The following is a 26,577-nucleotide window of genomic DNA, read 5'->3' as shown; positions in this document are numbered from 1 at the left end:
ACATGACCAAGTTGCCTAGCTAATAAAGTGGCAAAAGGAAGGATTTAACCCTGTGATGCTCTGACTGCAAGGTTTGTGCCACTCTACCTTTCAGTTTCCAGGGGCTGTGAGGGCCCAGTAGGTCTCAGCTTACACAGGCGTTCTAATGAGAACAGAAGGAACACAAATGCAGGAAAGTCGTGCCAGCAAGGACTTAATGAGAACCTGCTGTGGTGGCTCTGGCTGAGCTGCAGGAGCTTTAGCACTCGCTAATGGAGCCACGGTTTGGCTTCAACCCTGCATACAGCAAGTAGATTGGACCTTCCATCAAACATACAAATCCGTCCTTTATCGATTAATTAAACATTTGCTGAGCCAGGACCCGTATTAGACCTTAGGATATGTAATAGACTCTGACACTTACAGTTGGGGAGGAGTAACTGACTTTATTGATTATGCACCTACTAGGTGCCACCATTCCTCCCTGTGTACACTGCCCCCGTTATCACAATGATCCTGTGAGGTAAACAGTCATGGCCCCATTTTAAAAATGACAACTTAATCCTGGTAAATCCAGGGGACTAAAAAATGAAAATGAGAACTTAAGTCACCATAATATCTGTAGAAATAAATTTTAAAAAATTGTTTTAATGAAAACGAGAAAACTGAAGCACAGAGAGATGAAGAACTTGCTTAAGGTCACAGAATCAGTGAACAGTAGTGCTATGTATTGGCCTGATTCCAAAACACATGCTCTCAGTCACATTTACCATCTCACACACTGACACACATACCCAATTTGGTCTTTGAAGCAAAGCCGACCTCCAAAACAAAAGACGCCTGAGCCAAGGCCACAGTCATTTCTGGGGTTTTTTTTTTGAGACAGAGTCTCACTTTGTTGTCCAGGCTGGTGTGCAGTGGCACGATCTGGACTCACTGCAGCCTCAGCCTCCCGAGTAGCTGGGATTACAAACACATGCCACCATGCCCAGCTAATTTTTGTATTTTTAGTAGAGACAGGGTTTCACCATGTTGGCCAGGCTGGTCTCGAACTCCCAACCTCAAGTCATCTGCCCGTTTTGGCCTCCCAAAGCTCTGGGATTACAGGTGTGAACCACGGTGCCCAACCTAAAAATTCTTTTCCTCAAATTCAACAGCCACTTCTAAGAATGAGATATTTTGTCTGCTTCATGTAACTGATGCCCAGCAGAATCCTACCTGGCTTATCAGCTTGACAGATGCCCCCATACAGGGTTTCTCATCCACTTTCATCTCTTTCTGGTTATTTGCCAAATGGTGAAACAGTTTGTCTTCAGAGGCCCCTGGACTTCTTTCTCTTGCTCTTTTTTTCTTTTTGAGACTCTGTCACCCAGGCTGGAGTGCAGCGGTGGGATCTTGGCTCACTGCAGCCTCAACCTCCCAGGCTCAAGTGTTCCTCCCACCTCAGCCTCCCAAGTAGCTGTGACTACAGATGTGCACCGCCACTCCCAGGTAATTTTTTGGTATTTTTTGGAAGAGATGGGGTTTTGCCATGTTGCCCAGGCTGGTCTCGAACTCTTGAGCTCAGTCTGCCTTGGCCTCCCAAAGTGCAGGGATTACAGGCATGAGGCACCTTGCCCAGCCCCCTGAGCTTCTCTATGATGTCTATTGTCTCGTCTCTTTTCAAAGACTAAGGAAAGTTCCAGCCATCAACATTTTACATCACTGTATCTGTTTCTGAAGCACAAAGTCTTGGGTTGGGGCCTCAGAATATGCATTTAAAAAGACACAACTCAAGTGTTATGGACTAAATGTGCCCCCTCCAAAATTCCTATGCTGAAATCCTAAGCCCCAGTGTGACAGTATTAGGAGGTGGGCCTTTGGAGGTAATTAGGTCACGTGGGTAGAGGCTTCATGAATAGGATTCTCCCTCATAAGAGAAATGAGAGTTTGTTCTTGCTCTTTGTTCTCCACCACGTGAGGAAATGAGAAGATGGCAGTCTACAAACCAGGAAGAGGGCCCTCACCAGACACAGAATTGGCCAGCGCCTTGATCTTGGACTTCCAGCCTCGAACTGTGAGAAGTAAATGTTGCCTAAGCCACCCAGTCTGTGGTAAGTTGTTATAGCCGCCTGAACTGACTGAGACACTAAGCAATTTTTTTTTTTTTTTTTTTTTTTTTGAGGTGAAGTCTCACTCTGTCACCCAGGCTGGAATGCAGTAGCTCGATCGCTCTTGGCTCACTGCAACCTTCGCCTCCCAGGTTCATGTGATTCTCCTGCCTCAGCCTCCCGAGTAGCTGGGACTACAGGCGTGCACCACCAACTTTTGTATTTTTAGTAGAGATGGGTTTCACCATGTTGGCCAGGCTGGTCTTGAACTCCTGATCTCAGGTGATCCATCTGCCTCGGCCTCCCAAAGTGCTGGGATTACAGGCATGAGCCACTGTGCCCGGCCTGACACTAAGCAATTTTTTTTTTTTTTTTTGAGATCAAGTCTTGCTCTGTTCCCCAGACTGGAGTGCAGTGGCGTGATCTCAGCTCACTGCACCCTCAGCCTCCCAGGCTCAAGCGATTCTCCTGCCTCGGCCTCCCAAGTAGCTGAGATTATAGGCATGCGTCACTACGACCCGACTAATTTTTGTATTTTTAGTAGAGACTGGGTTTCACCATGTTGGCCAGTCTAGTCTTGAACTCCTGATCTCAAATGATCCACCCGCCTCTGCCTCCCAAAGTGCTGGGATTACAGTCATGAGGCACCATGCCTGGCTGACACTAAGCAATTCTTAAAATGTACACTGAAGTTTGAGAACTGCTCCAGAGAATTTGCCACAGTGGAATAGCTCTTCACAGCAGGTCCCTAGGTCAGGACTAGGGTCAGACTTGTCGATTTAGTTTTAAGCAAATGCTTGCATTGCCTCTCACTCTGTGTCATGACTAAGTCAGACATGGCAGGCTGGGGACAGTGGCTCATAGCTGTAATCCCAGCACTTTGGGAGGCCAAGGTGGGAGATTGCTTGAGTCCAGGAGGTCAAAACTAGCCTGGGCAACATAGTGAGATCTCGTCTCTAAAAAATAAAATATTAGGCCAGGCGTGGTGGCTCACACCTGTAATCCCAGCACTTTGGGAGGCTGAGGTGGGCGGATCACTTGAGGTTGGGAGATCAAGACCAGCCTGACAAACATGAAGAAACCCCGTCTCTACTAAAAATACAAAATTAGCCAGGTGTGGTGGCACATGCCTGTAATCCCAGCTACTTGGGAGGCTGAAGCAGGAGAATAGCTTGAACCTGGGAGGTGGAGGTTGCGGTGAGCCAAGATCACGCCATTGTATTCCATCCTGGGCAACAAGAGTGAAACTCCATCTCAAAATAAAAATAAAATAAAATATTAGGGCCGGGCACGGTGGCTCACGCCTATAATCCCAGCACTTTGGGAGGCCGAGGTGGGTGGATCATGAGGTCAGGAGATCAAGACCGTCCTGGCTAACACGGTGAAACCCCGTCTCTACTAAAAATACCAAAAAAAAAAATTAGCCAGGCGTGGTGGTGGGCACCTGTAGTCCCAGCTACTTGGGAGGCTGAGGCAGGAGAATGGCGTGAACCCGGGAGGCAGAGCTTGCAGTGAGCCGAGATAGCGCCACTGCATTCCAGCCTAGGTGACAGAGTGAGACTGTCTCAAAAAAAAAAAAAAAAAATATATATATATATAGAGAGAGAGAGAGAGAGAGAGATATTAATTGGGCATGGTGGCATGCACCTGTAGTTCTAGCTACTCAGGAGGCTGAGGTGGGAGGATTGCTTGAACTCGGGGAGGTTGAGGCTGCAGTGAGCCAAGATCGTACCATTGTGCACCAACCTGGGTGAAAGAGCAAGAGCCTGTCTCAAGAAAAGAAAAAAAAAAAAGGCCGGGGGCGTGGTGACTCACACCTGTAATCCCAGCACTTTGGGAGGTCGAGGCAGATGAATCACCTGAGGCTGGGAGTTCGAGACCAGCCTGACCAACAGGGAGAAACCCCGTCTCTACTAAAAATACAAAATTAGCTGGGCGTGGTGGTGGATACCTGTAATCCCAGCTACTTGGGAGGCTGAGGCAGGAGAATTGCTTGAACCCAGGAGGCGGAGGTTGCGGTGAGCCGAGATTGTGCCACTGCACTCCAGTCTGGGCAACAACAGCGAAAGTCCATCTCAAAAAAAAGAGACATGGCCCTTGCCCTCATGAAGCTTTCATCTTACGTAGGGAGACAGTTATCAAATAACTGAGTACAGGTTTCTGGGCCCTACTGGAGAAATATGGTTGAAAAGGTAAAAGGTAGGATCTGGAAACAGGTACTCTTTTGTAGGCCTCCTTCCCCCAATGAACTCGATGAGTGGCCTGGTTTGGGAATGCCTAGTGTAGTGGAAAAAGCATGCATGACCTTCGGAATGAGACCCAGGTTCAAATCCTGCCTCCACCACTCCCACACCTCTCTGAGCCTCAGTTTCCTCATTGGTAAAATGGAAATTATGACACTCCGCAGGAATTCTTATAAGGATGCAAAGACAGAAGGGGAGCCCACATTTTAGTGTCCTTCCTTCTTTCCCTCTAAATGTGGAATGAAATAAAAAGGTTTTGCCTTTTACTGATGGGAATTCAAACTTTAGGGTCACAAGCTAAGAACTATTTTGAGGTCAACAAGTCCTTGCTGATAACTGAAATCTTAGCGCCTGCTTCCCCAGACAGTTAGTTTGACTTTTCTGTTCTGGGGCCCTATTCTTATTTTTTCAGGTCTCTTAAACTGTAGCTCCTAAACAACCACTAAAAAGGAAGACCACCTAATTTCTCCTTAGGGCCACAAACTCCAATACCAGGGGTTTGGTATGTGACAGCAGGCAGTGATGGGAACAGAAAGAAAATGAGAGCTATCCACACAGCTCCACTTTATTGCTTCCAGATGGAAGACAGGGCCCAGTGTTGCCACTTCTTCTGGATTTAAAGAAAAAGGCCGGCCAGGTACGGTGGCTCATGCCTGTAATCCCAGAACTTTGGAGGCCGAGGCAGGTGCATCACTTGAGGTCAGGAGTTTGAGACCAGCCTGCCAACATGGTGAAACCCTGTCTCTACCAAAATATACAAAAATTAGCCAGGTGTGGTGGCGTGTGCCTGCAGTCCCAGCTACTTGGGAGGCTGAGGTGGGAAAATCACTTGAACCTGGGAAGCAAAGGTTGCAGTGAGCTGAGATTGCCCACTGCGCTTCAGCCTGGGTGACAAGTGAGATGTGTCTCAAAAAAAAAAAGGGGGGGAAAAGGAATAGGCTAGGCAGTAGTTCTCAACTAGAGGTGACTTTGTCCCCAGTATGACACTTGGCAACATCTGGAGACATTTTGCTTGTCGCTGTTGTTGGGGAGCTGTGGGCAGAGGCCAGGGATGCTGCTATCCATGCTACAAGGCACAAGACAGCGCCCCTCCCGCAACAAATAATTATCTGGCCGAAAAGGTAAATGGGGCCAAGATTGAGAAGCCTTGAACATGGTTCTGTTGCAGCAACAACCCCCAAATCTCAGTGGCTTGCAACAACAGAGAGGTCTCACCGCCTGTCCATTGTGGGTCTGATAGGGATCTGCTTTATGTCATCCTCACTCAGGGGCCCAGGCTAAGGGAGGTGCCATTCCCAAGCTTGTAAGATTTTCGAGGCAAGTGGAGAATATTAATATATTATTAACATTAATTATAATAATAAAGATATATTAATTATAATATTGATATAACTGTAAGTTATATCTAGAAGTGACATCTATCGTTGCCATCATATTGCATTGGCTGCACCTAAATTCATGGGGTCAAGGAAGCACAATCCATCCATGTTCCTGGATGCAGAGAATTGGGAATATTTGCTAACAGCATTAAAGACTCCAAAGGTTGGGTGCACCCAAACCTCAGAAATCACCACTAAAGAACTTATTCATGTTCAACACCACCTGTTCCCCCAAAACTTATTGGAAAAAAATAAAAATCCAGAAAAAAATGTATGCTGACCAAAACAAAAACAAAAATAAAAAAAATCTCCAAAGGCAATCATGACAGCCTGGGCTCTAGGTAATCCACAAGGCTCGGAGAAGGGCAGCTAAGGGCACAGGCTGTGGAGTCAGACGTCAGACTCGGCTTCAAACCCCACACTTCCTAGCCGTGGGGCCTTGAGCATGTCACTTAATCTCTTTCTCAGTTTCTTTCTCTAAAAATGAGGAAAATAGGCCAGGTGTGGTGGCTCACACCTGTAATCCCAGCACTTTGGGAGGCTGAGGCGGGTGGATTACGAGGTCAGGAGCTCGAGACCAGCCTGGCCAATATGGTGAAACCCCGTCTCTACTAAAAATACAAAAATTAGGCTGGACGCAGTGGCTCACACCTGTAATCCCAGCACTTTGGGAGGCCAAGGAAGGCGGATCACGAGGTCAGGAGTTTGAGACCAGCCTGACGATCATGGTGAAATGCTGTCTTTATTAAAAATACAAAAATTAGCCAGGCGTGGTGGTGGTGTGCGCCTGTAATCCCAACTACTCAGGAGGATGAGGCAGGAGAATCGCTTGAAGCTGGGAGGTAGAGGTCGCAGTGAGCTGACACCACTGCACTCCAGCCTAGGTGACAGTGAGACGCTGTCTCCAAAAAAAAAAGTTGGGCATGGTGGCTCACGCCTGTAATCCCAGCACTTTGGGAGGCCAAGGCAGGTAGATCATGAGGTCAGGAGATCGAGACCATCCTGGCTAACATGGTGAAACCCCATCTCTACTAAAAATACAAAAAGTTAGCCGGGTGTGGTGGTGGGCGCCTGTGGTCCCAGCTACTCAGGAGGCTGAGGCAGGAGAATGGCATGAACCTGGGAGGCGGAGCTTGCAGTGAGCCAAGATCATGCCACTGCACTGCAGCCTGGGTGACAGAGTGAGATTCCATCTCAAAAAAAAAAAAAAAAAAAAAAAATTAGGGGTGGTGGTGTGTGCCTGTAGTCCCAGCTACTCTGGAGGCTGAGGCAGAAGAATTGCTTGAACCCAGGAGGTGGAGGTTGCAGTGAGCTGAGATTATGTCACTACACTCCAGCCTGGGCAACAGAGCGAGACTCCATCTCAAAGAAAAAAAAAAAAAGAGGGACAACAAATCAACCTTGCAGTGTTAAAATGCTTAGAACAGTGCCTGGCACACAGAAAGCGCTCAGGACACGTTAGCCCAGATGGTGATGATGATGGATTAGGCCAGGTGCCAATCACGGAGTGGGCATTTAGTAAACAGTTATTGTTATAACCTAAGCTCTGAGGAAAATGACTTGTCCAAGGTAGCACAGCTGGTAAGTGCAGCATGGTGGAGAAGAGCCTAAGCTCCGGGGTCTCAGCCTGGCACATCGTAAATCATAAATCTTAAATAATATTTGGAGGAGGTTCAGTGTGGTTAAGAACATGGACTCGGCAGCTCACACCTATAATCCCGGCATTTTTGGAGGCTAACATGGGCACATCCTTTGATCCCAGAAGTTTGAGACCAGCCTCGTCAATACGGGAAAACTCCGTCTCTACAAAATATACAAAAATTAGCCAGGCATCGTGATGTGTGCCTGTAGTCCCAGCTACTCAAGAGACTGAGGCAGGAGGATCACTGAAGCCCGGGGGTGTCAAGGCTGCAGTGAGCTGAAATCACGACACTGTACTCCAGTCTGGGTGGCAGAGCAAGACCTTGTCTCAAAAAAATAAATAAATAAAAATAACATGAACTCTGGAGGCTGACCGCTGGGTTCAAATCCTAGCTCTACTACTGACTGCCTGTATGAACTTGAGCAAGTAACTCAGCCTCTCTGTGCCCAGTTTTCTCATCTATAAAATGAAGCTAATAATAAAACACCTGCAATTAGGAAGATTAAAAAATAACATTAGTAAAGCCCTCAGGACCCATATGGTTGTTAGCTGCTACAGTGTTACTATGCCCTCAGTTTGCCAGAAAGAAACATTGAAAGTAACAGAAAACAGTTAACAGTATCATTTCACAGACCCAACTGAGATAGGGGAGAAGAAAATGGATACAAATTCAGCAATCCTTGAGCTAAGAAAACGTTTACAGTCAGGGGTGGTCGTTCAGGCCTATAGTCCTAGCAGTTTGGGAGGCTGAGGCCAGCAGATCACTTGAGTCCAGGATTTTGAGACCAGCCTAGGCAATGTGATGAAACCCCATCTCTACAAAAAACACAAAAATTACCTGGGATGGTGGCATGCACCTGTAATCCCAGCTACTCAGGAGGCTGAAGTGGGAGGACCGGCTGAGCCCAGGAGGCAGAGGTTGCAGTGAGCCAAGATTGTGCCACTGCACTCCAGCCTGCGTGGCAGAGGGAGACCCTATCTCCAAAAAAAAAAAAAAAAAAAAAAATGGCCGGGCGCAGTGGCTCAAGCCTGTAATCCCAGCACTTTGGGAGGCCGAGACGGGTGGATCACGAGGTCAGGAGATCAAGACCATCCTGGCGAACATGGTGAAACCCCGTCTCTACTAAAAAATACAAAAAACTAGCCAGGCGAGGTGGCGGCGCCTGTAGTCCCAGCTACTCGGGAGGCTGAGGCAGGAGAATGGTGTGAATCCGGGAGGCAGAGCTTGCAGTGAGCTGAGATCCGTCCACTGCACTCCAGCCGGGGAGACAGAGCGAGACTCCGTCTCAAAAAAAAAAAAAAAAAAAAGTTTATAAATGGAGCAATGGGAAAAGAAAAAACTTGGATGCTTTTCTTACCTGCCCCAGGGTAGTCCTAGAAATCAGTGAGAATTCCCATTTGTCGTCAGAGATTCCTGCAACATAGAAGTGCAAGAGAGGAGACAATAAGCAGAGGCACAAGGCATTACTCCCAAATCACAGCTAAGCCACCATGCAACCCTGGCCGGCTCCTTCCAAACCCGGCTCCCTTAGCAACTGCAGTTTCCTGTTCAACCAGACGGGGGCGCTGAGCTGACAGTCTTGCTGCTGGCAAGAGTGACAGCCTCTGTGAAAGCACAGTAGATGCTCGTCCACTTGTCGAGGAGCATGCTGAATTCTTATCACTTTTGTACCATCGTAAAGTCACAAAGCCGTAAGTCGAACCATCATGAACTGGGGATTATCCGCAGTTCCTCCTTATCTGTGGGGGACATGTTCCAAGACCCCCAGGGGATGACTGACTAGTACTGAACCCTATATATACAGTACTATGTTTTTTTCTATACATACATATCTATGATTATGTTTAATTTATAAATTAGGCATGATAAGAGATTAACAACTAATAATAAAATAGAACAATTATAGCAATATGATGTAATACAGTTATCACGCACTGTGGTCATAACTTTTGCAGTTTCATGTGTGGCAGCAAAACTAGCAGGTATTTTTTTTCCTTCTTCATAATTTCACAGATAGAAGATTCGTTCTTACCACAGATGTTAGCGACCTCAGCATACTTTCTTTTTTCTTTCCTTATTAAGTTGAGAACTTTTACCTTTTTCATTTAAAGAAAGAATTTTATGGCTTCTCTTTGGCATATCCAAATTGCTAGCATCACTACTCTTGCACTTTGGGGCCATTATTAAGTCAAATAAGGGTGACTTGAACACAAGCTTTGCATACCATGGCAGTCGATCCGATAATGAACAGGGCACTTACTAAGTGACTAATGAACAGGGAGTGTATACAGCATGGAGATGCAAGACAAAGGGACGATTCAGGTCACCCAGGTGGACAGAGCGGGACAGCACAAGACTTCATCACGCTACTCAGAACAGCGTGCAATTTAAAACTTACAGATAGTTTCTTTCTGAAATTGTCCATTTAATATTTTTGGACAGTGGTTTGACTGCATGTAACTGAAACCACATAAAGCAAAACTGAGTCAGGGGGCGGGGGAGGGGGGCGGTTACAGTAATAGCCTTTCCCTGTGGACCAGATGTTATACCAAACACTTTCATGTGTTATTTCACATTAGTGTCATAACACTCCACAACACAGGAACTCTTATTATTCCCATTTTATGTAAGACAAATCTGAGGCCTAGAAAAAAAACAAATAAGAAAAAAGAAAAAAAATCTGAGACCTAGAGAGGTTAAGCAATTTGCCTAGCAGGCCAAACCTAATATTTGCAGGACAGGGGCAAGAATACAGCTGAATGCATACTTAAAAAGTTACAAATGATCCTAATGAACTATTAAATAAAAGACAATTTATTCTGCTATGTTGATAAATAAACCTTCACAATGACTTGGAAGACTACATTCACATTTTTGGGCCTCTCAGAGTGCTGTACTAGAAGGTGGTGGGAGGCAGAGAACAGAACCCCAGCCCTGCCCCCTTCTCTTCATATCTCTAAATCTGTTTGCCTGGCAGGGCCTTGTGTCCTTGCAGGCAGAGGTCCTAACCTGCATGCTCACACTCTGTTCCTGGGGTTCTAAACTGAAAAGTTCCCTCAGGTATCCAGCACAATGAATGGCAAAAGAGCTACATCAAAGCACAACAAAAATCATCACATTCTAGAATACCAAGAGAAGATCTTAAACGCTTCCAGAAAACAGGGTTGGGGTGGGGGAAAAACCCATACAAAGAATCAGGAGTCAGAACAGCACTGTATTTATCAAAGTCAGAAAAAAACCAGAGCAATATCTTCACAATTATGAAAGAATTCTATCCACAGCCAAACTACTAATTAAACCAGTAGAATAAAGCCATTTTCAGTGCCATTTAACATGTATGGCAGCACGGTAGCCAGCCACTAAGGTGGCCCTTAATGATTTCTACCTCCTGGTATCTGCACTGTAACAAAGTTCGCGCGCACACTGAATATGGCTGACCTGTGAAACCATGGGATGTTGCAATTGACAATACGGGACTTCTGAGGCTAGGTCGTAAAAGACATTGGTGGTTTCTATGTTGCTCCTAGATCACTTGCCCTGCTGAAAACCAGCTGCTGTATCATGAGGACACTCAAACAGTACTATGGAGAGGTCCATGTGGTAAGGAACTGGGGCCTCCTGCCAACAGCTTGCACAAACTTGCCAGCCGGGGCTCCTCCAGCCCTGGCCAAGCCTTCACATGATTTCAGTCTCATGAGAGACCCCAAACCAGAACCACCCAGCTAGGACGCTCTCAAATTCCTAACTCACAGAAACTGTGAGATGATAAATGTTAACTGTTGTTTTGAGGAGAGAGGCTACTTCTCTTACTGTCTCTGAAGACAAAGAAGAAGTAAAAGCTGAAAAACAACAGGAATGAAGTCAGTGGCAAGACCAACTGGACGCCACTGACCAGGCCTGAGGTTAAAGATACCCGCCCCCGCCCCGCCCCCGCCACTGTAACCACATGTGTTACCTATAGATCACTTGCTCAATCTATCACAACCCTTTCATGTGGACCCCCTTAGAGTTGTAAGCCCTTAAAAGGGCCAGGAACTTCTTCTTTGGAGAGTTTGGTTCTTGAGACGCAAGTCTGCCGACGCTCCTGGCCAAGTAAAATCTCTTCCTTCTTTAACCCGGTATCTGAGAGGTTTTGTCTGCAGCTTATCCTGCTACAGTTTTAAGCCATTAAGTTTCGGAATAATTTGTTACACAACAAAAGACAACTAATACAGACCTATTGGGAGGGGAGGAGCCACAGTATTTTATAGTTCTTCTAATCAAGAGGTGAAGTCTACAGTCTAGCTCTCTACTCTAGAATTTGGATTTGGCTGACGGGTCATTATAGAAAGATTACAGAAGTAAAGCTTAAAAAGCGCTTGTGCAGGCAGGGCGCGGTGGCTTATGCCTATAATCCCAGCACTTTGGGAGGTCGAGGTGGGCGGATCACCTGAGGTCAGGAGTTTGAGACCAGCCTGCCCAACATGGTGAAACCCCGTCTCTACTAAAATTACAAAAATTAGCCAGGCATAGTGGCAGGCACCTATAATCCCAGCTATTTGGAAGGCTGAGGCACGAGAATTGCTTGAACCTGGAAGGCGGAGATTGCAGTGAGCTGAGATTATGCCACTGCACTCCAGACTGGGTGAGAGTGAGACTCCATCTCAAAAAAAAAAAAAATGCTTGTGCAATTGAGTCTTGCCCTCTCTTGCTCCTGAGAACTCTGCAATTATCACCATATAATTTAGCTAGGCTTGTCTGCTGAAGACACGTGGTCCCATCATCCCAGCTATCAGCCAGCATCAAGCAGACGAGAGTGAGACCATCCCAAACTTTCCAGCCCAAGCTGAACTGGCTCAGAAAAGCTAATCCACAGGATGATGAGAATTAATCAATGTTTGTTTTTTAAAGCTATCAAAGTTTTCGGGTAATTTGTTACACAGCATAAGCTAATTGATACAGCATATTTACTTTGTGTGCACCTCCTGCCTCAACCTCCCCACCCTAACCAGGAAACTATTGATGTGTTACAAGAACACTACAGGATGTGTTCAAAGCCTGGTTACCTCCTAACTTTACCTGGTCTCGGGCAAGTTAATTTACCTCTTTCAGCCTCAGTTTTCCTCATCTTCAAATTGGAGATAACAGTAGGTAATAGCACCTAGCTTTTTTTTTTTTTTTTTTTTTTTTTTTTTTGAGATGGAGTTACGCTCTGTCGCTCAGGCTGGAGTACAGTGGTGCAACCTCGGCTCACTGCAACCTCTGCCTCCTGGGTTCAAGCGATTCTCCTGCCTCAGCCTCCCAAGTAGCTGGGATTACAGGCACGTGCTATGACACCTGGTTAATTTTTGTATTTTTAGTAGAGACGGGGTTTCACCATGTTGGCCAGGCTGGTCTCAAACTCCTGACCTCAAGTGATCTACCCGCCTCGGCCTCCCAGAGTGTTACAGGTGTGAGCCACCATGCCTGGCTGTACCTAGCTCTTAAAGTTCATGTGACAATTAATTGAGATGAACTACATAATGTGCTTAGCACACAGTACTCACATAAATCATTAATGAAGGTAACAGGAAAAAAGTCAAAATGAGTAGATCTCCTGGGTAAGGCCTGGGTTGGTCCTTCAATAGGATAGTCTTGGCCGGGCGCAGTGGCTCAAGCCTGTAATCCCAGCACTTTGGGAGGCCGAGACGGGCGGATCACGAGATCAGGAGATCGAGACCATCCTGGCTAACACGGTGAAACCCCGTCTCTACTAAAAAATACAAAAAACTAGCCAGGCGAGGTGGCGGGCACCTGTAGTCCCAGCTACTCGAGAGGCTGAGGCAGGAGAATGGCGTAAACCCGGGAGGCAGAGCTTGCAGTAAGCTGAGATGCACTCCAGCCTGGGCAACAGAGCGAGACTCTGTTTCAAAAAAAAAAAAAAAAAAAAGGACAGTTTTTCCAAAGAAAGGCTACCAAGAGTATCAGTCAAGTAAACATTTATTATGTTTGCCACATTCCAGGTCCCTTACCTGAAACTGACCTAAAAGCAGGAATAATTCATGGCACTGAGCTATTTTGAACCAGAACCAAGCTTGCTTATTGCACAAGTAACTAAAGTAGGACATCAAAATATTTTTGTTTTTATTTTTTTGAGACAGTCTTGCTCTGTCACCCAGGCTGGAGTGCAGTGGCATGATGACAGCTCACTGCAGCCTCACCCTCCCAGGCTCAGGAGATCCTTCCACTTCAGCCTCCCAAATAGCTGGAACCACAGGCATGAGCCACCATGTCGGGCTAATATTTTTTATTATTTTTGTAAAGATGGGGTCTCCCTCTGTTGCCCAGGCTAGTCTCAAACTCCTGGGCTCAAGTTATCCTCCCACCTTGGCGTCCCAAAAGTGCTGAGATTACAGGCATGAGGCAATGCACATGGCCCAAAAAATATTTCTGAATAGAACTTGAAAATATGGATATTTTTGTCTATACTTCACCAGCCCCACTGAGCACTCCAGAGCCAGATGTGAAGGGAAGAGAGTAGCCAGGGTATCCCATAACTCTTTCTGTATCCTGTCTTTTCCCCACCAGGGAGTAGGAAAACATTCTATCCTGAAAACAAGATTATTTCACCTCTAAACAGTGTTTTTTAAATTATTTTGATCTCAACCCACAATATGAAAAACACATCATATTGTGCCTGAATACAAACTCAAAACTGAAACAAAAGTTTCATCAATTGAGACTTGAAATGTGTGATACATTGTTTTTTTTGTTTTGTTTTGTTTTTTTGTATTTTTTTTTTTAAACGTTGATCACAATTTTCTATAAACGGATGTTAAAACCTATTGACAGGCCAACACCAGCTGTTTGAAAAAAAAATACTCTGAAGTATCACATGGGGGAGGAATCCCTTCACTTCACAGGGGTAAACTGGGTCTCAGAGAGATCAAGTCAGTTGCTCAAGGCCACGCAGCTAGTAAGTGGCTGTGGTTGGATCTGACCGTAATAACCATTGGGTACTGAATGCCTATCATGTGTCAGCCATTTGCTGAGTTCTTTTTTCTTTTTGAGACGGAGTCTTGCTCTGTCGCCAGGCTGGAGTGCAGTGGCGCGATCTCGGCTCAACTGCAACCTCTGCCTCCCGGGTTCAAGCGATTCTGCTGCTTCAGCCTCCCGAGTAGCTGGGACTACAGGCTCGCGCCACCACGCCTGGCTAATTTTTGTATTTTTAGTAGAGATGGGGTTTCCCCATGTTGGCTAGGATGGTCTCCATCTCTTGACCTCGTGATCCGCCCGCCTCGGCCTCCCAAAGTGCTGGGATTACAGGCGTGAGCCACCGCGACCGGCCTGCTGAGTTCTTTAATTGCATTATTTCATTTAATACTCACTGTGATCCTATGAAACAGATACTATTCTTTCCACCTTACAGACGAGGAAACGGAGTCTCAGAATAGGGGAAATGACTTAAGGTGTCACAACGGCCAGTAGCAGACCCAGGACTAGTCTCTAGGTCTGGCCGTGCACAAAGCCCCGTGCTCTCAAGCTGTAACCCGGCTATCAAGAAAGTGGTTATGCAAGTGGGCCTGTGAGCTCTCAAACGCCTAAGCGTGCGCATGTGAGACAGCGATAAGCTCGCGTTCTTCGTCTCCAGGGCCTTATCATTCCTCACGCTTTCCTCCATCAGCTCGCAAAGAAACGTGGTGACCAAGGAAGAGAGCACAGGCTCCAGCCTCGTTGGGGGAGGAGAATTCGAATCTCAGCCTATGAGTTTACTCAGCACACCCGTTTAATCTCTCGGTCCTTCAGTTTCCACACCTGGGAAGCTGGGACAGCAGCAGCATACAGCTCCAGGAACGGAGTCTACACGAACCCTGGCACCCGGGAGGCGCGAGTCCATCGTCAGTTCCGCCCGACTCCGCCCCCGCCTTCTCCCTGGGCGCATGCGCCGCGCAGCGGCGCCTTTTACGACGCGGCGGGCGCGGCGCGCTTGGCGGCCGGAGCTAAGCGGCGCTGAGCTAGTCTGAGCAGAGCCGGGCGAGTGCGGCGGCGGGGCCTACAGGACGCGCAGGTGGCGGTGTCGACATGTCGCACGGTCACAGCCACGGCGGGGGCGGCTGCCGCTGCGCCGCCGAACGGGAGGAGCCGCCCGAGCAGCGCGGCCTGGCCTATGGCCTGTACCTGCGCATCGACCTGGAGCGGCTGCAGTGCCTTAACGAGAGCCGCGAGGGCAGCGGCCGCGGCGTCTTCAAGCCGTGGGAGGAGCGGACCGACCGCTCCAAGGTGGGCCGCCTGGGGCTTGGGGCGGGTGGGGCGGGGTGCGCGTTTGGCCTCGGGCCGTCGGTCTACTCATTCCTGATGTTAAAAATAACGACAGCCTGGTTGCCAAGCGCTTTTCCGTGCCTGTCTCCTGCCAGCTCTTTGGGAGGCGAGCAGCGTTGAGTCTCCCCATTTTGCATATAGGGAAACTGAGGCCGAGAGGGAACGGGGACGGTTTTGTCAAGCTACGCAGCCTAACGCTCTTCCAGGGCTGTGTGGGTTAGAGAGGATGGCCGTGAGGGCCGTTGGACCAGTGCTAATGGCTGCCTCATCATATTACCTGGTGAAGAAGAGCCTAGGGAGATGAAAGGTGTTTCCCATATAAAGCAAAGGTTCTTTATATTGTGGGGTCGCAGACCCCCTTGATATCTATTTGAAAACAATGGACCTTCTCCTCAGAAAAATGCACGTAAGCACCTGCCTTTCAGTGCACACTTAAGAAGGCTCTTCGACCCTGGAAATTCATTCATGGGCTTTTTATTAAGCACCTTCCACTTGGATGACCTGTGGCTGTTAGGACACTGGATAAGACTGATTAGCTTCAAGTTAATAAGTCTTGGAAAACCAAGGGAGAGTGACTATTCCCATTGCACCCCAGTTGTAGAACAGGGTGGGAGATGCCTGAAATTGTAGGCTCTCAGCAAATATTTGTTGCTTTCTCCTCCCCCCTCCCCATCCCCTCCAGTTTGTTGAAAGTGATGCAGATGAAGAGCTTCTGTTTAATATTCCGTAAGTATCTCCTTGGTGCCTACCTCCAGCTAAATAAGCTGTACCCAGTTGCCTCCTCAGATGGATTCATTCACTGGTGTCAAGAGCACACATTTGCTTCTCGAAATGGGATAAATTAATTTAGTGGGTTTGAGGAGGAAGGCATCATAGCTTTCTTGGTGCAGACTGGAAACAGATGTAGTTGTTGAACAATAACTGAGAAATTGAGGTAAATTTCTTAGAATTGTAGAATGCTAGAGGTGGACAGGATCTTAGAAATTATCTAGTACAAGTTGACAGATGAGTAAACTGAAGCCCATACAGGGGAAGGGTCTTGCCCAGGGTCACACAACTAAACAGGTATTCAAACCCAGGTTGACAACCTTCTCTTTTGCATTCTGGCAGATTTACGGGCAATGTCAAGCTCAAAGGCATCATTATAATGGGAGAGGACGATGACTCACACCCCTCTGAGATGAGACTGTAAGTGGCAAAAGCTTAGGCCCTCAAGGAGCTCCTCTGGTAACATTTTATTCCAGAATAGTATCATTTTTCTTCTTACCAGGTTTAATATTTCCCCTTTTAAAATATCTTGGCCCTGTTCTCATTCTGCATTGGACTACACATATTTCTTCCTGAATTAATGACTTTCTTAGATTAAGCATCTTTAGGCCCAACAGCTTGTCTCATATTTCAAAGTGCATACTATGATACGATTCATTCAGAGAGCGTTGTGTAAATGTCATTTGTTGATGACTTTGCAGTTTTCTTAATAACTAGCTGCAGATCTCATGTGATCTTTATGGATTCTATTCTTGGGGTTAGCTTCAACATTTTTCCTTGCTGTTTCATACAGTAATGATCTTATGTGTTGCGTTGACTTGGAATTACTCCATTTGAGTTTGTGTGGCATTTAGTTAGCAAAGTTGTGTATACTTCTTGCAACACTGAATCTTTTGCCAACAGAGTTAGTACCCTTTTTGACAACTTACCTTATTCCAGAACAGCCTTCCTAAAAGAAAGGGAAAACTGCTTTTTGAGTGCTGGGGAAACATACAAGAAGAACTTTACATTTAAAAAGTTCAGGCCGGGTGCAGTAACTTTTCCCACAAAACCAATAAAAGGACATATAGGTCGGGCACGGTGACTCACACCTGTAATCCCAGCACTTTGGGAGGCTGAGTTGGGCAGATCACCTGAGGTTCAAGACCAGCCTGGCCAACCTGGTGAAACCCCATCTCTACTAAAAATAAAAAAATTAGCCGGGCCTGGTGGTGCACACCTGTAATCCCAGCTACTAGGGAGGGTGAGGCAGGAGAATTGCTTGAACCTGGGAGGCAGAGGTTGCAGCGAACTGAGATCTCTCCATTGCACTCCAGCCTGGATGACAGAATGAGACCCCATCGCAAAAGTAGTAATAAAAACAAATAAATAAAAACTTAAAATCCTAGAGGCTGGGCATAGTGGCTCACGCCTGTAATCCCAGCACTTTGGGAGGCTGAGATGGGTGGATCACAAGGTCAGAAGTTCAAGACCAGCCTGGCCAGGTTGCTGAAACCCCATCTCTACTAAAAATACAAAAATTAGCTGGGCGTGGTGGCACATGCCTGTAATCCCAGCTACTCAGGAGGCTGAGGCAGGAGAATCGCTTGAACCCAGGTGGCAGAGGTTGCAGTGAGCCAAGATCGCCCCACTGTACTCCAGTCTGGGTGACAGCAAGACTCCATTTCAAAAAAAAAAAAAAATTCAAATCCCAGCACTTTGGGAGGCTGAGGCAGGCGGATCACTTGAGGCCAGGAGTTCAAGATCAGCCTGGTCAACATGGTGAAACCCTGTCTCTACTAAAAATACAAAAATTAGCTGGGCGCGGTGGCACAGGCCTGTAATCCTAGCTACTAGAGAGGCTAAAGCATGAAAATCATTTGAACCGGGGAGGTACAGGTTGCAGTGAGCCAAGATTGCACCACTGCACTCCAGCCTGGACAACAGAGTGAGACTCTATCTCAAAAAAAAAAAAAAAAAAAAAATTCATCTGAAAAATTGATTAATTTAAAGGACTTTAGAGAGATTTAAGATATATTGTAGTTGAGTATTAGAAACATGAATTTGGAAGCAAATACATGTGTTTAATCATTTTAAGGAAATAATACCTTTGATGCTTTTGGAGACTCATTTACTTGGAAGATGATGGACTGACCTGAGAATATTAGACATCCATGCTGCATTGTGATTTAGAGTGTGGGGTCTGGAGTAAACTGGGTTCAAATAATGGCTGTACCACTTGCTACCTTCATGACTTTGAGACCTTATCTTCTATGCCTGGATTTTCTCATATCTAACATGGGAATGGTAACAGTGCATACATTAACTATAAGATTGTGGAGAGGCTTAAATGAGATAAAACATGTAAAGAGCTTAGGTTAGGTCTGGAACACAGTAAATGCCTGATTTTGGGTGAACAGGTACAAATCATAGCGCTCAGTTCTAAGCACACTACATGTATTATACTTTATCAAATGTAAGATGTCATTGATTGTAAAATGTACCATTATATTATATACAGTTAATACAGAAAAAAATGCTATTTAACTATGACATGCCGTGGACACATCCAGAAAAGTTAGATTGAGAGTATTAAATCAGGGAAGTTTCAACACAGATGAGGTGTTATGTGTTACTAAAGAATTACCATTCAGCCAGGCGCAGTGGCTCACGCCTATAATCCCAGCACTTTGGGAAGCCACGATAGGCAGATCACCTGAGGTCAGGAGTTCAAAACCAGCCTGGCCAACATGGTGAAACCCTGTCTCTACTAAAAACACAAAAATTAGCCGGACATGGTGGCAAGCGCCTGTAATTCCAGCTACTCGTGAGGCTGAGGCAAGAGAATCACTTGAACCCAGGAGGCAGAGGTTGCAGTGAGCTGAGATCACGCTACTGCACTCCAGCATGTGCAACAGGGCAAGACTCTGTCTCAAAAGGAAAAAAAAAAACTTACCATTGTGCCTCAATCCTAGCACTTTGGGGAGGCCGAGGCCAAAGGATCACTTGAGCCTAGGAATTAAAGGTTATGGTGAATTAAGATCATAAGATCTTATATTGTACCCCAGCCTGGGCAACAGAACAAGGCTTAAAAATATATTATTTATTTATATATTTTGAGATAGGGCCTCACTTTGTCACCTAGGCTGGAGTGCAGTGGTGCAATCATAGCTCACTGCAGCCTCTACCTCCTCAGCTCAAGCAATCCTCTCACTGCAGCCTCCCAGGCAGCTGGGAATACAGACATGTGCCAACATGCCCAGCTAATTTATGTATTTTTTTGCAGAAATGGGGTTTTGCCATGTTGCCCAGGCTGGTCTTGAACTCCTGGGATCAAGCAGTCTGCCCACCTCAGCCTCCCAGTGTGCTGAGATTATAGGAGTGAGCCACTGCACCCAGCCTAAAAAAAAATTAAAAAGAATTGCTGTTAATTTTGTTATCTGTTGATGTTGTCAATTATTGTAAAATGGTATTACATATATTTTGTTTGTTTGGAGACAGAGTTTCTGTCGCCCAGATTGGAGTGCAGTGGTGTCATCTCGGCTCACTGTAAGCTCTGCCTCCTGGGTTCACGCCATTCTCCCACCTCAGCCTCCTGAGTAGCTGGGATTACAGGCGCCGGCCACCACGCCTGGCTAATTTTTTGTATTTTTTAGTAGAGACGGCGTTTCACGATGTTAGCCAGGATGGTCTTGATCTCCTGACCTCGTGATCTGCCCACCTCAGCCTCCTAAAGTGCTGGGAATTACAGGCATGAGCCATGGCGCCCAGCCACATATATGTATTTTTTTTAAAGCCCCCGTCCTTCCCTCCTCCCCACCTTTTTTTTTTTTTTTTTTTTTTTAAGATGAAGTCTCACTTCTGCCCAGGCTAGAGTGCAGTGGTGCAATCTTGGCTCACTGCAACCTCCGCCTCCCAGGTTCAAGTGATTCTTCTGCCTCAGCCTCCCAAGGAGCTGGGATTACAGATGCCTGCCACCAAACCTGGCTAATTTTTGTATTTTTTATAGAGATGGGGTTTCGCCATGTTGGCCAGGCTGGTCTTGAGAACTCCTGGCCTCAAGGGAACCACCGTGCCTGGCCTGAAAGCCCTTTTTAACGGTATATATTATTTTTATATATATATATATATATATTTTTTTTTTTTTTTTTTTTTTTTTTGAGACGGAGTCTCGCGCTGTCGCCCGGGCTGGAGTGCAGTGGCCAGATCTCAGCTCACTGCAAGCTCCACCTCCCGGCCTATTATTATTTTTTTAAGACAGAGTTCTGGCCGGGCGCGGTGGCTCAAGCCTGTAATCCCAGCACTTTGGGAGGCCGAGACGGGTGGATCACGAGGTCAGGAGATCGAGACCATCCTGGTGAACACAGTGAAACCCCGTCTCTACTAAAACTACAAAAAACTAGGCCGGGCGCGGTGGCTCAAGCCTGTAATCCCAGCACTTTGGGAGGCCGAGACAGGCGGATCACGAGGTCAGGAGATCGAGACCATCCTGGCTAACCCGGTGAAACCCCGTCTCTAGTAAAAAAAATACAAAAAAAAATAGCCGGGCGAGGTGGTGAGCGTCTGTAGTCCCAGCTACTCGGGAGGCTGAGGCAGGAGAATGGCGTAAACCCGGGAGGCGGAGCTTGCAGTGAGCCGAGATCCGGCCACTGCACTCCAGGCTGGGCGACAGAGTGAGACTCCGTCTCAAAAAAAAAAAAAAAAAAAAAAAAAACTACAAAAAACTAACCGGGCGAGGTGGCGGGCGCCTGTAGTCCCAGCTACTCGGGAGGCTGAGGCAGGAGAATGGCGTGAACCCGGGAGGCGGAGCTTGCAGTGAGCTGAGATCCGGCCACTGCACTCCAGCCTGGACGACAGAGCGAGACTCCGTCTCAAAAAAAAAAAAAAAGACAGAGTTCTGCTCTGTTGCCTAGGTTGGAGTGCAGTAGCCCAATCTTGGCTCACTGCAACCTCAGCCTCTTGGGGTCAAACGATTCTCTTGCCTCAGCCTCCTGAATAGCTGGGATTACAGGCACATACCACCATGCCTGGCTAATTTTTTTTTTTAGTTTTAGTATCGACAGGGTTTCGCTGTGTTGACCAGGCAGCTCTCGAACTCCTGACCTCAAGTGATGCAGCTGCCTCCGCCTCCCAAGGTGCTGGGATTACAGGCATGAGCCACCGCGCCTGGCCCATACTGGAATATTTATAGATGAAATGGTGTGTCTGGGATTGCTTTAAAATATTGAGCTTAAACAAAATCGGGCTGATATAGGCAAAATCTACAAAATGTTGATCATTGAAGATGAGTGAAAAGTATGTGGAGATTCATTATGTTATCTCTGCTTTTATGTAAGTTTGACCTTTTCCATAGTAAAGTGTGTTTAATATATGCATTACTTAGAATTGATACAATTTCATCTCCATACCAACTGTGTGGAATATGTACTATTATTATTCCCATTTTACAGATGAGGAAACAGAGGTTAAATCAGGTGCCCAAATTTACTCAGCTGGTAAGTGACAGAGCCAGGCTTGAATCCCAGAAAGTCTAGCTCTAGATTTTAACTACAGTGCTATACTGCTTCTCATTATGCCGCTTATAAATGTTCACTATTATTATTATTCTGTGGTGCATCATTCTTAGAAACACTTTGAAGTAACCATTTGCTTTCTTAAATTACATGATTTTGCTTCAACTAATATCGAGGCCTCTTCTGTGTGGGTGTGTTAATAAAACACCCTGGAATTGGTGGGGACATGTGGCTTAGTCTTTGGGAATTTGTGGGTTATAGAGACAGCTACTTTTTAGATTACTCTTTGAAAAACATTTTCTTCTCTAGCAGTTTACTTTTTATTTATTTTGAGACGGAGTCTCACTGTCATCCTGGCTGTAGTGCAGTGGTGTGATCTCGGCTCACTGCACCCTCTCTAGCGGTTTAGATGTGAGATTGCAGTCTTTTGTGCTCTTTCAAAATGGAAATCCCCATGTTATAAATTTTTTAAGAACTGTAAGGTGACTGAGTGTATGGCGTAATTTTTGGACACAAAATGATTGAGCATTGGGTTACCTGATCTTTTATCTCTTAACTGTAATATGTTTCTGCCAAAGTATGTATTTTTCCCATGAGTAAGCTGTTTTATTTAATAACATCCTCAGTTTGGTCTGAATGTGCTGAGTTGTTTATTTTCTCCATGCATTTGCTGCATGTGACCTAGTTTGAGCCGTCTCTTTGTGTATTGCTTCTCATGTGGTATTAACCCACTCAAAGATGCCATGGGGTTATGTTGCAGATCTCAGCTCTTTTTTTGTTGGATTAAAGATATTTGTAGGCTGGGCGCAGTGGCTCATGCCTGTAATTCCAGCACTTTGGGAGACCTATGTGGGCAGATCACCTGAGGTTGGGAGTTAGAGACCAGCATTGCCAACATGGTGAAACCGTGTCTTTACTAAAAGTACCAAAATTAGCTGGGCGTCGTGACGTACACCTGTAGTCGCAGCTACTCAGGAGGCTGAGGCATGAGAATCACTTGAACCTGGGAGGTGGAGGTTGCAGTGAGCTGAGATTGCACCATTGCACTCCAGCCTAGGTGACACAGTGAGACTCTGTCTAAAAAAAAAAAAAAAAAAAAAATTTTGGAGATACTTGTATAAAATGTTATTTCTAAAATTTGACTCCCAAATTCAGTCTCCTATTGATAGAACCAAAACCATTTAAGCAGTCAGTAGAAAGTTTTGAAAACCTGAAACATGTGATAATGCACATTTCTTGACTTTTCTTTCCTTTCCTTTCTCAGGTACAAGAATATTCCACAGATGTCCTTTGATGATACAGAAAGGGAGCCAGATCAGACCTTTAGTCTGAATCGGGATCTTACAGGAGAATTAGAGTATGCTACAAAGTAAGCACTGGGCCTGTCTTCCATTCTCTGTGGCTTCTTATAGGGCTTGCCATTTGTTTGTGGCCAGTCTCCTGCTCTCTTAGCATTGGAAATGAGTTAAAACAGTGGGGGAGACTGGATCTTCGGCTTGGTCAATTTTTGGCAGAGATTTCAGTGCAAGCCACAGACTTGTTAACTTGTAAGCAATTGGCAGATCTGAATGAACTCCTAGGGTGGTTTTAGGAAAGATGTATCTCCCAGTTTAGGTTAACACTAAATGTGCTTTAGAATCCCTGCTGGGTTATGCAGCATTTCTCATTCCTGTTCCTTGAGGGCAGGAGCAGTGTTTATCCCTACTGTCTTGGACAGGATCTGGCAGGTGCTCAGTAAATGGTCATTGAATTAATTGCCTGTCCAAAGGAGAAGGAAGGACTCAGGAGCTCTGACTTTGCCTGGCTTTTACAAGCTGGAGCTGAATTATTGTTTTACATGGTGGTGAGATACTCATTGAACTATAATTCATACCTTCTTTCCCTATTCCTGTCATCCCCTAGAATTTCTCGTTTTTCAAATGTCTATCATCTCTCAATTCATATTTCAAAAAACTTCGGAGCAGATACGACAAAGGTCTTTTATATTGGCCTGAGAGGAGAGTGGACTGAGGTAAGATGGGGTTGGAAAGGTTGTGCCCTCATGTCTACATATCTACACACTGTGGTGATGGGAGCGGAAGGGAAAAAAGCAAGTGTCACAATTACCCTCAGTTTGTTATTTTTCTTGGTTTTATCAGTATGAACTTTTCGTCTCATTTGACAAACTACAGGTATTTTTAAGGGGGTTGAAACTGTTATTCAACCCCCTTAAATATATTTTATATATATATATATCTTTTTTTTTTTTAATATATCTTGGCTTATTGCGACCTCTGCCTCCTGGGTTCAAGTGATTCTCCTGCCTCAGCCCCCACCCCCCGTGTAGCTGGGATTACAGGTGCCTGCTGCCACGCCTGGCTAATTTTTTTGTATTTTTAGTAGAGACGGGGTTTCGCCATGTTGGCCAGGCTGGTCTCGAACTCCTGACCTCAGGTGATCTGCCTGTCTCAGCCTCCCAAAGTGTTGGGATTACAGGCGTGAGCCTCCGTGCCCAGCCTGAAATTGTCATTTATATTCACAGTTTTCTCCTTTCAAATGCTTTCATTGAGTATTTTTGATAATCTTTTCTATTCATGCACCAGGGATAAGATAATACAATAGACAGGTTCCTGTTCGCATGGTACCCCCATTATAGTAGAGAGACTGAATCTTCAGAGTTACAAGGTGAATCATTGATAATGATCTTTGCAGCTTTCTGAAGTTAAAAAGTATCAAAATTGGGAGATATTAGATGATGACTTCTAAGTATTAAAATCAGGCGATATTAAATGATGACCCCTAGAAATGAACCTGAATAAGGACTACTGCAATGTGTGTGGTGTGGGAAAGGACAGTTCTTCTAATGGCTGGCTGACCCAGCCTTAATTTTCTTGCAGCTTCGCCGACACGAGGTGACCATCTGCAATTACGAAGCATCTGCCAACCCAGCAGACCATAGGGTCCATCAGGTTACCCCACAGACACACTTTATTTCCTAAGGGCTGGCCAAGGCTCCCATAGAGGTGCTGTGTCAGTGAAGATGTACGACTACCTGTTGGGAAGGACAAAGGGATGAGGCTCCACAGAGAGTTGGCTGCCACAGCCTCTGCCAAGCTTTGTCTTTGGGGCTTGCTGCAGAAACCTGGACTACGGAAGATACGATACCACTGGGAGGGTTGTGTAGGTGCCAGGGGACCATCGTTGTTCTCTAGGGCGCTGTGGAAATTGGGTCTTGGGCTGGGTAGCATCTGGCAGTCATGGATAACGTTTGCTTTTCCAGTCAATGTGGCCATGTGATTCCAAGTGTCATGTTGCTTTGTGGCAGGATTGTTGTGTGACTTGTTTTTTGTTTTTTTTGTTTTTTTAAAGGAAACTTTGTGGGTTATAGAAAACTTTCTGACGCCTCAGGATTGTGTTAATAGTAGCCATCAGGAGGGTCTCCAATTAAAACACTTGTTCCTGCTTGCTCCTTTCCCCTCTCATTGTTCAGCATTCTTGTCAAGTTGCCCAGCTTGGAGTTGTCTGTCACGCACATGTGTCCTGTGGTTATAGCTAGAAGATCAGGAGTCTCCTGCTGATGCGTGATAGCTTAAGCTTGGGGAGAAGGTCTTTTCCACTGCCTAGCTAAGCAGTCTGGGGAGAGCATGGGGATCATTTCTGTGTGTGTGGGTAATCTGGTCGGTAAGATTGAGACTTAGTTAAGATTTCCCTTGGAACTTCCTTAATGTTTATTAGCTTCTAACTAGTGTTGTAAGTCCAATGCCAGAATTTGGAGATCTGAGTTCTTCTTTTCATGGCTTTTATTCACTGTGACTAATAAGCTTCCTAATAAATCCTTGCCAGACTTAATGTTTGTATTTTCTTTTGAGTTCTTGATAGCAGTGATGCAACTTTCATGTCATGGGGAACTGTACTGAACTTTGAAATTTTTTGTTGTTGTTTTGGACTAGGTAGATTATAGGAAGTGCCACAATTAAATCAAGACTGGATCAGTTTTTCCAGGAAAGGTCAAGCTTAATTTTGTACAGTAGACCAAAAACACTCCTACACCCATATATAGTAAAGAAGAAGGTGGGGTTGAAAACCTGTATTTCACAAAAATTAGCTGGGCATGGTGGTGTGCACCTGTAGTCCCAGCCACTTGGGAGGCTGAGGTGGGAGGATCACTAGAGCCCAGGAGGTCAAGGCTACAGTAAGCCATGATTGTGCCACTGCACCCCAGCCTGAGGTGACAGAGTGAGACCTTGTCTCAAAACAACAACAACAACAAAAACCCTATATTTCATTTTGCACAAGGGAAGTAATTTGTAGAATGACATTTACAAAAATGAGGGAGAACCGATTCTGGAGCTTATCAGAAGAAATGAGGGTGAAGAAAGTAATTGAGCAGCTCATGTGGTCTGCCAGTGGACCAAAGACTTTGGACTTAAAACTCAGTTTAGCAATTGAAGAGAATGTAAGTATCTAAAAACGGGATTTGATATGGTCAGTATTCTTTCCTTTGCAGAAAACAGGAACAGGTGATAAAGGGAATTAGTGTTGAATCTGATCCTTTTGGGAGAATTCGTCTGAGGGATTGGCCCATGCTGCTGTTTGGAGGATATAGCCACTGTTTCTCCAGCCTGTCCTAGGAAAACTCTGCCACCACCAAACCTTGTTGGCCCTCAAAATTTCTAAAATGCAGCCTGAAATAAATCAGAATACAAATGCTGTTCTTGAAAAGCACG

The 26,577-nt window shown here is 45.8% G+C and overlaps 1 protein-coding gene and 2 long non-coding RNA genes across 5 annotated transcripts; 2 read left to right on the top strand and 1 right to left on the bottom strand.

Moving 5' to 3' along the window:
• Window positions 1–1,086: 1,086 nt before the first annotated feature.
• Window positions 1,087–11,448, top strand: LOC141408640 (uncharacterized). Its single transcript, XR_012424605.1, has 3 exons — window positions 1,087–1,470; window positions 1,941–2,072; window positions 10,862–11,448. It is a non-coding gene; the product is annotated as an uncharacterized lncRNA (long non-coding RNA).
• Window positions 8,692–15,209, bottom strand: LOC135966985 (uncharacterized). The gene is made up of 2 exons (XR_010580751.1): window positions 15,108–15,209; window positions 8,692–8,747 (listed from the first exon to the last, which is right to left on the bottom strand). It is a non-coding gene; the product is annotated as an uncharacterized lncRNA (long non-coding RNA).
• A 40-nt stretch (window positions 15,210–15,249) lies between these two features.
• PITHD1 (PITH domain containing 1) lies at window positions 15,250–26,572 on the top strand. Of its 3 annotated transcripts, none has more exons than XM_045378236.2 (6): window positions 15,250–15,572; window positions 16,294–16,337; window positions 16,722–16,799; window positions 23,136–23,240; window positions 23,774–23,882; window positions 26,358–26,572. In XM_045378236.2, exons 1-6 carry the CDS (start codon window positions 15,375–15,377, stop codon window positions 26,385–26,387), a joined length of 564 nt encoding a protein of 187 aa, XP_045234171.1. In that variant the 5' UTR covers window positions 15,250–15,374; the 3' UTR covers window positions 26,388–26,572. The 3 variants fall into 3 exon arrangements, with proteins under 3 accessions (XP_045234171.1, XP_045234167.1, XP_073873292.1); XM_045378232.2 differs by lacking the exon at window positions 26,358–26,572 and adding an exon at window positions 24,748–25,699; XM_074017191.1 differs by lacking the exons at window positions 16,294–16,337; window positions 26,358–26,572 and adding an exon at window positions 24,748–25,699.
• Window positions 26,573–26,577: the final 5 nt, after the last annotated feature.

The sequence above is a fragment of the Macaca fascicularis genome, chromosome 1 (genome assembly GCF_037993035.2).
Source record: "Macaca fascicularis isolate 582-1 chromosome 1, T2T-MFA8v1.1".
NCBI lineage: Eukaryota > Metazoa > Chordata > Mammalia > Primates > Cercopithecidae > Macaca > Macaca fascicularis.
This window is presented reverse-complemented; position numbering and strand designations above follow the sequence as displayed.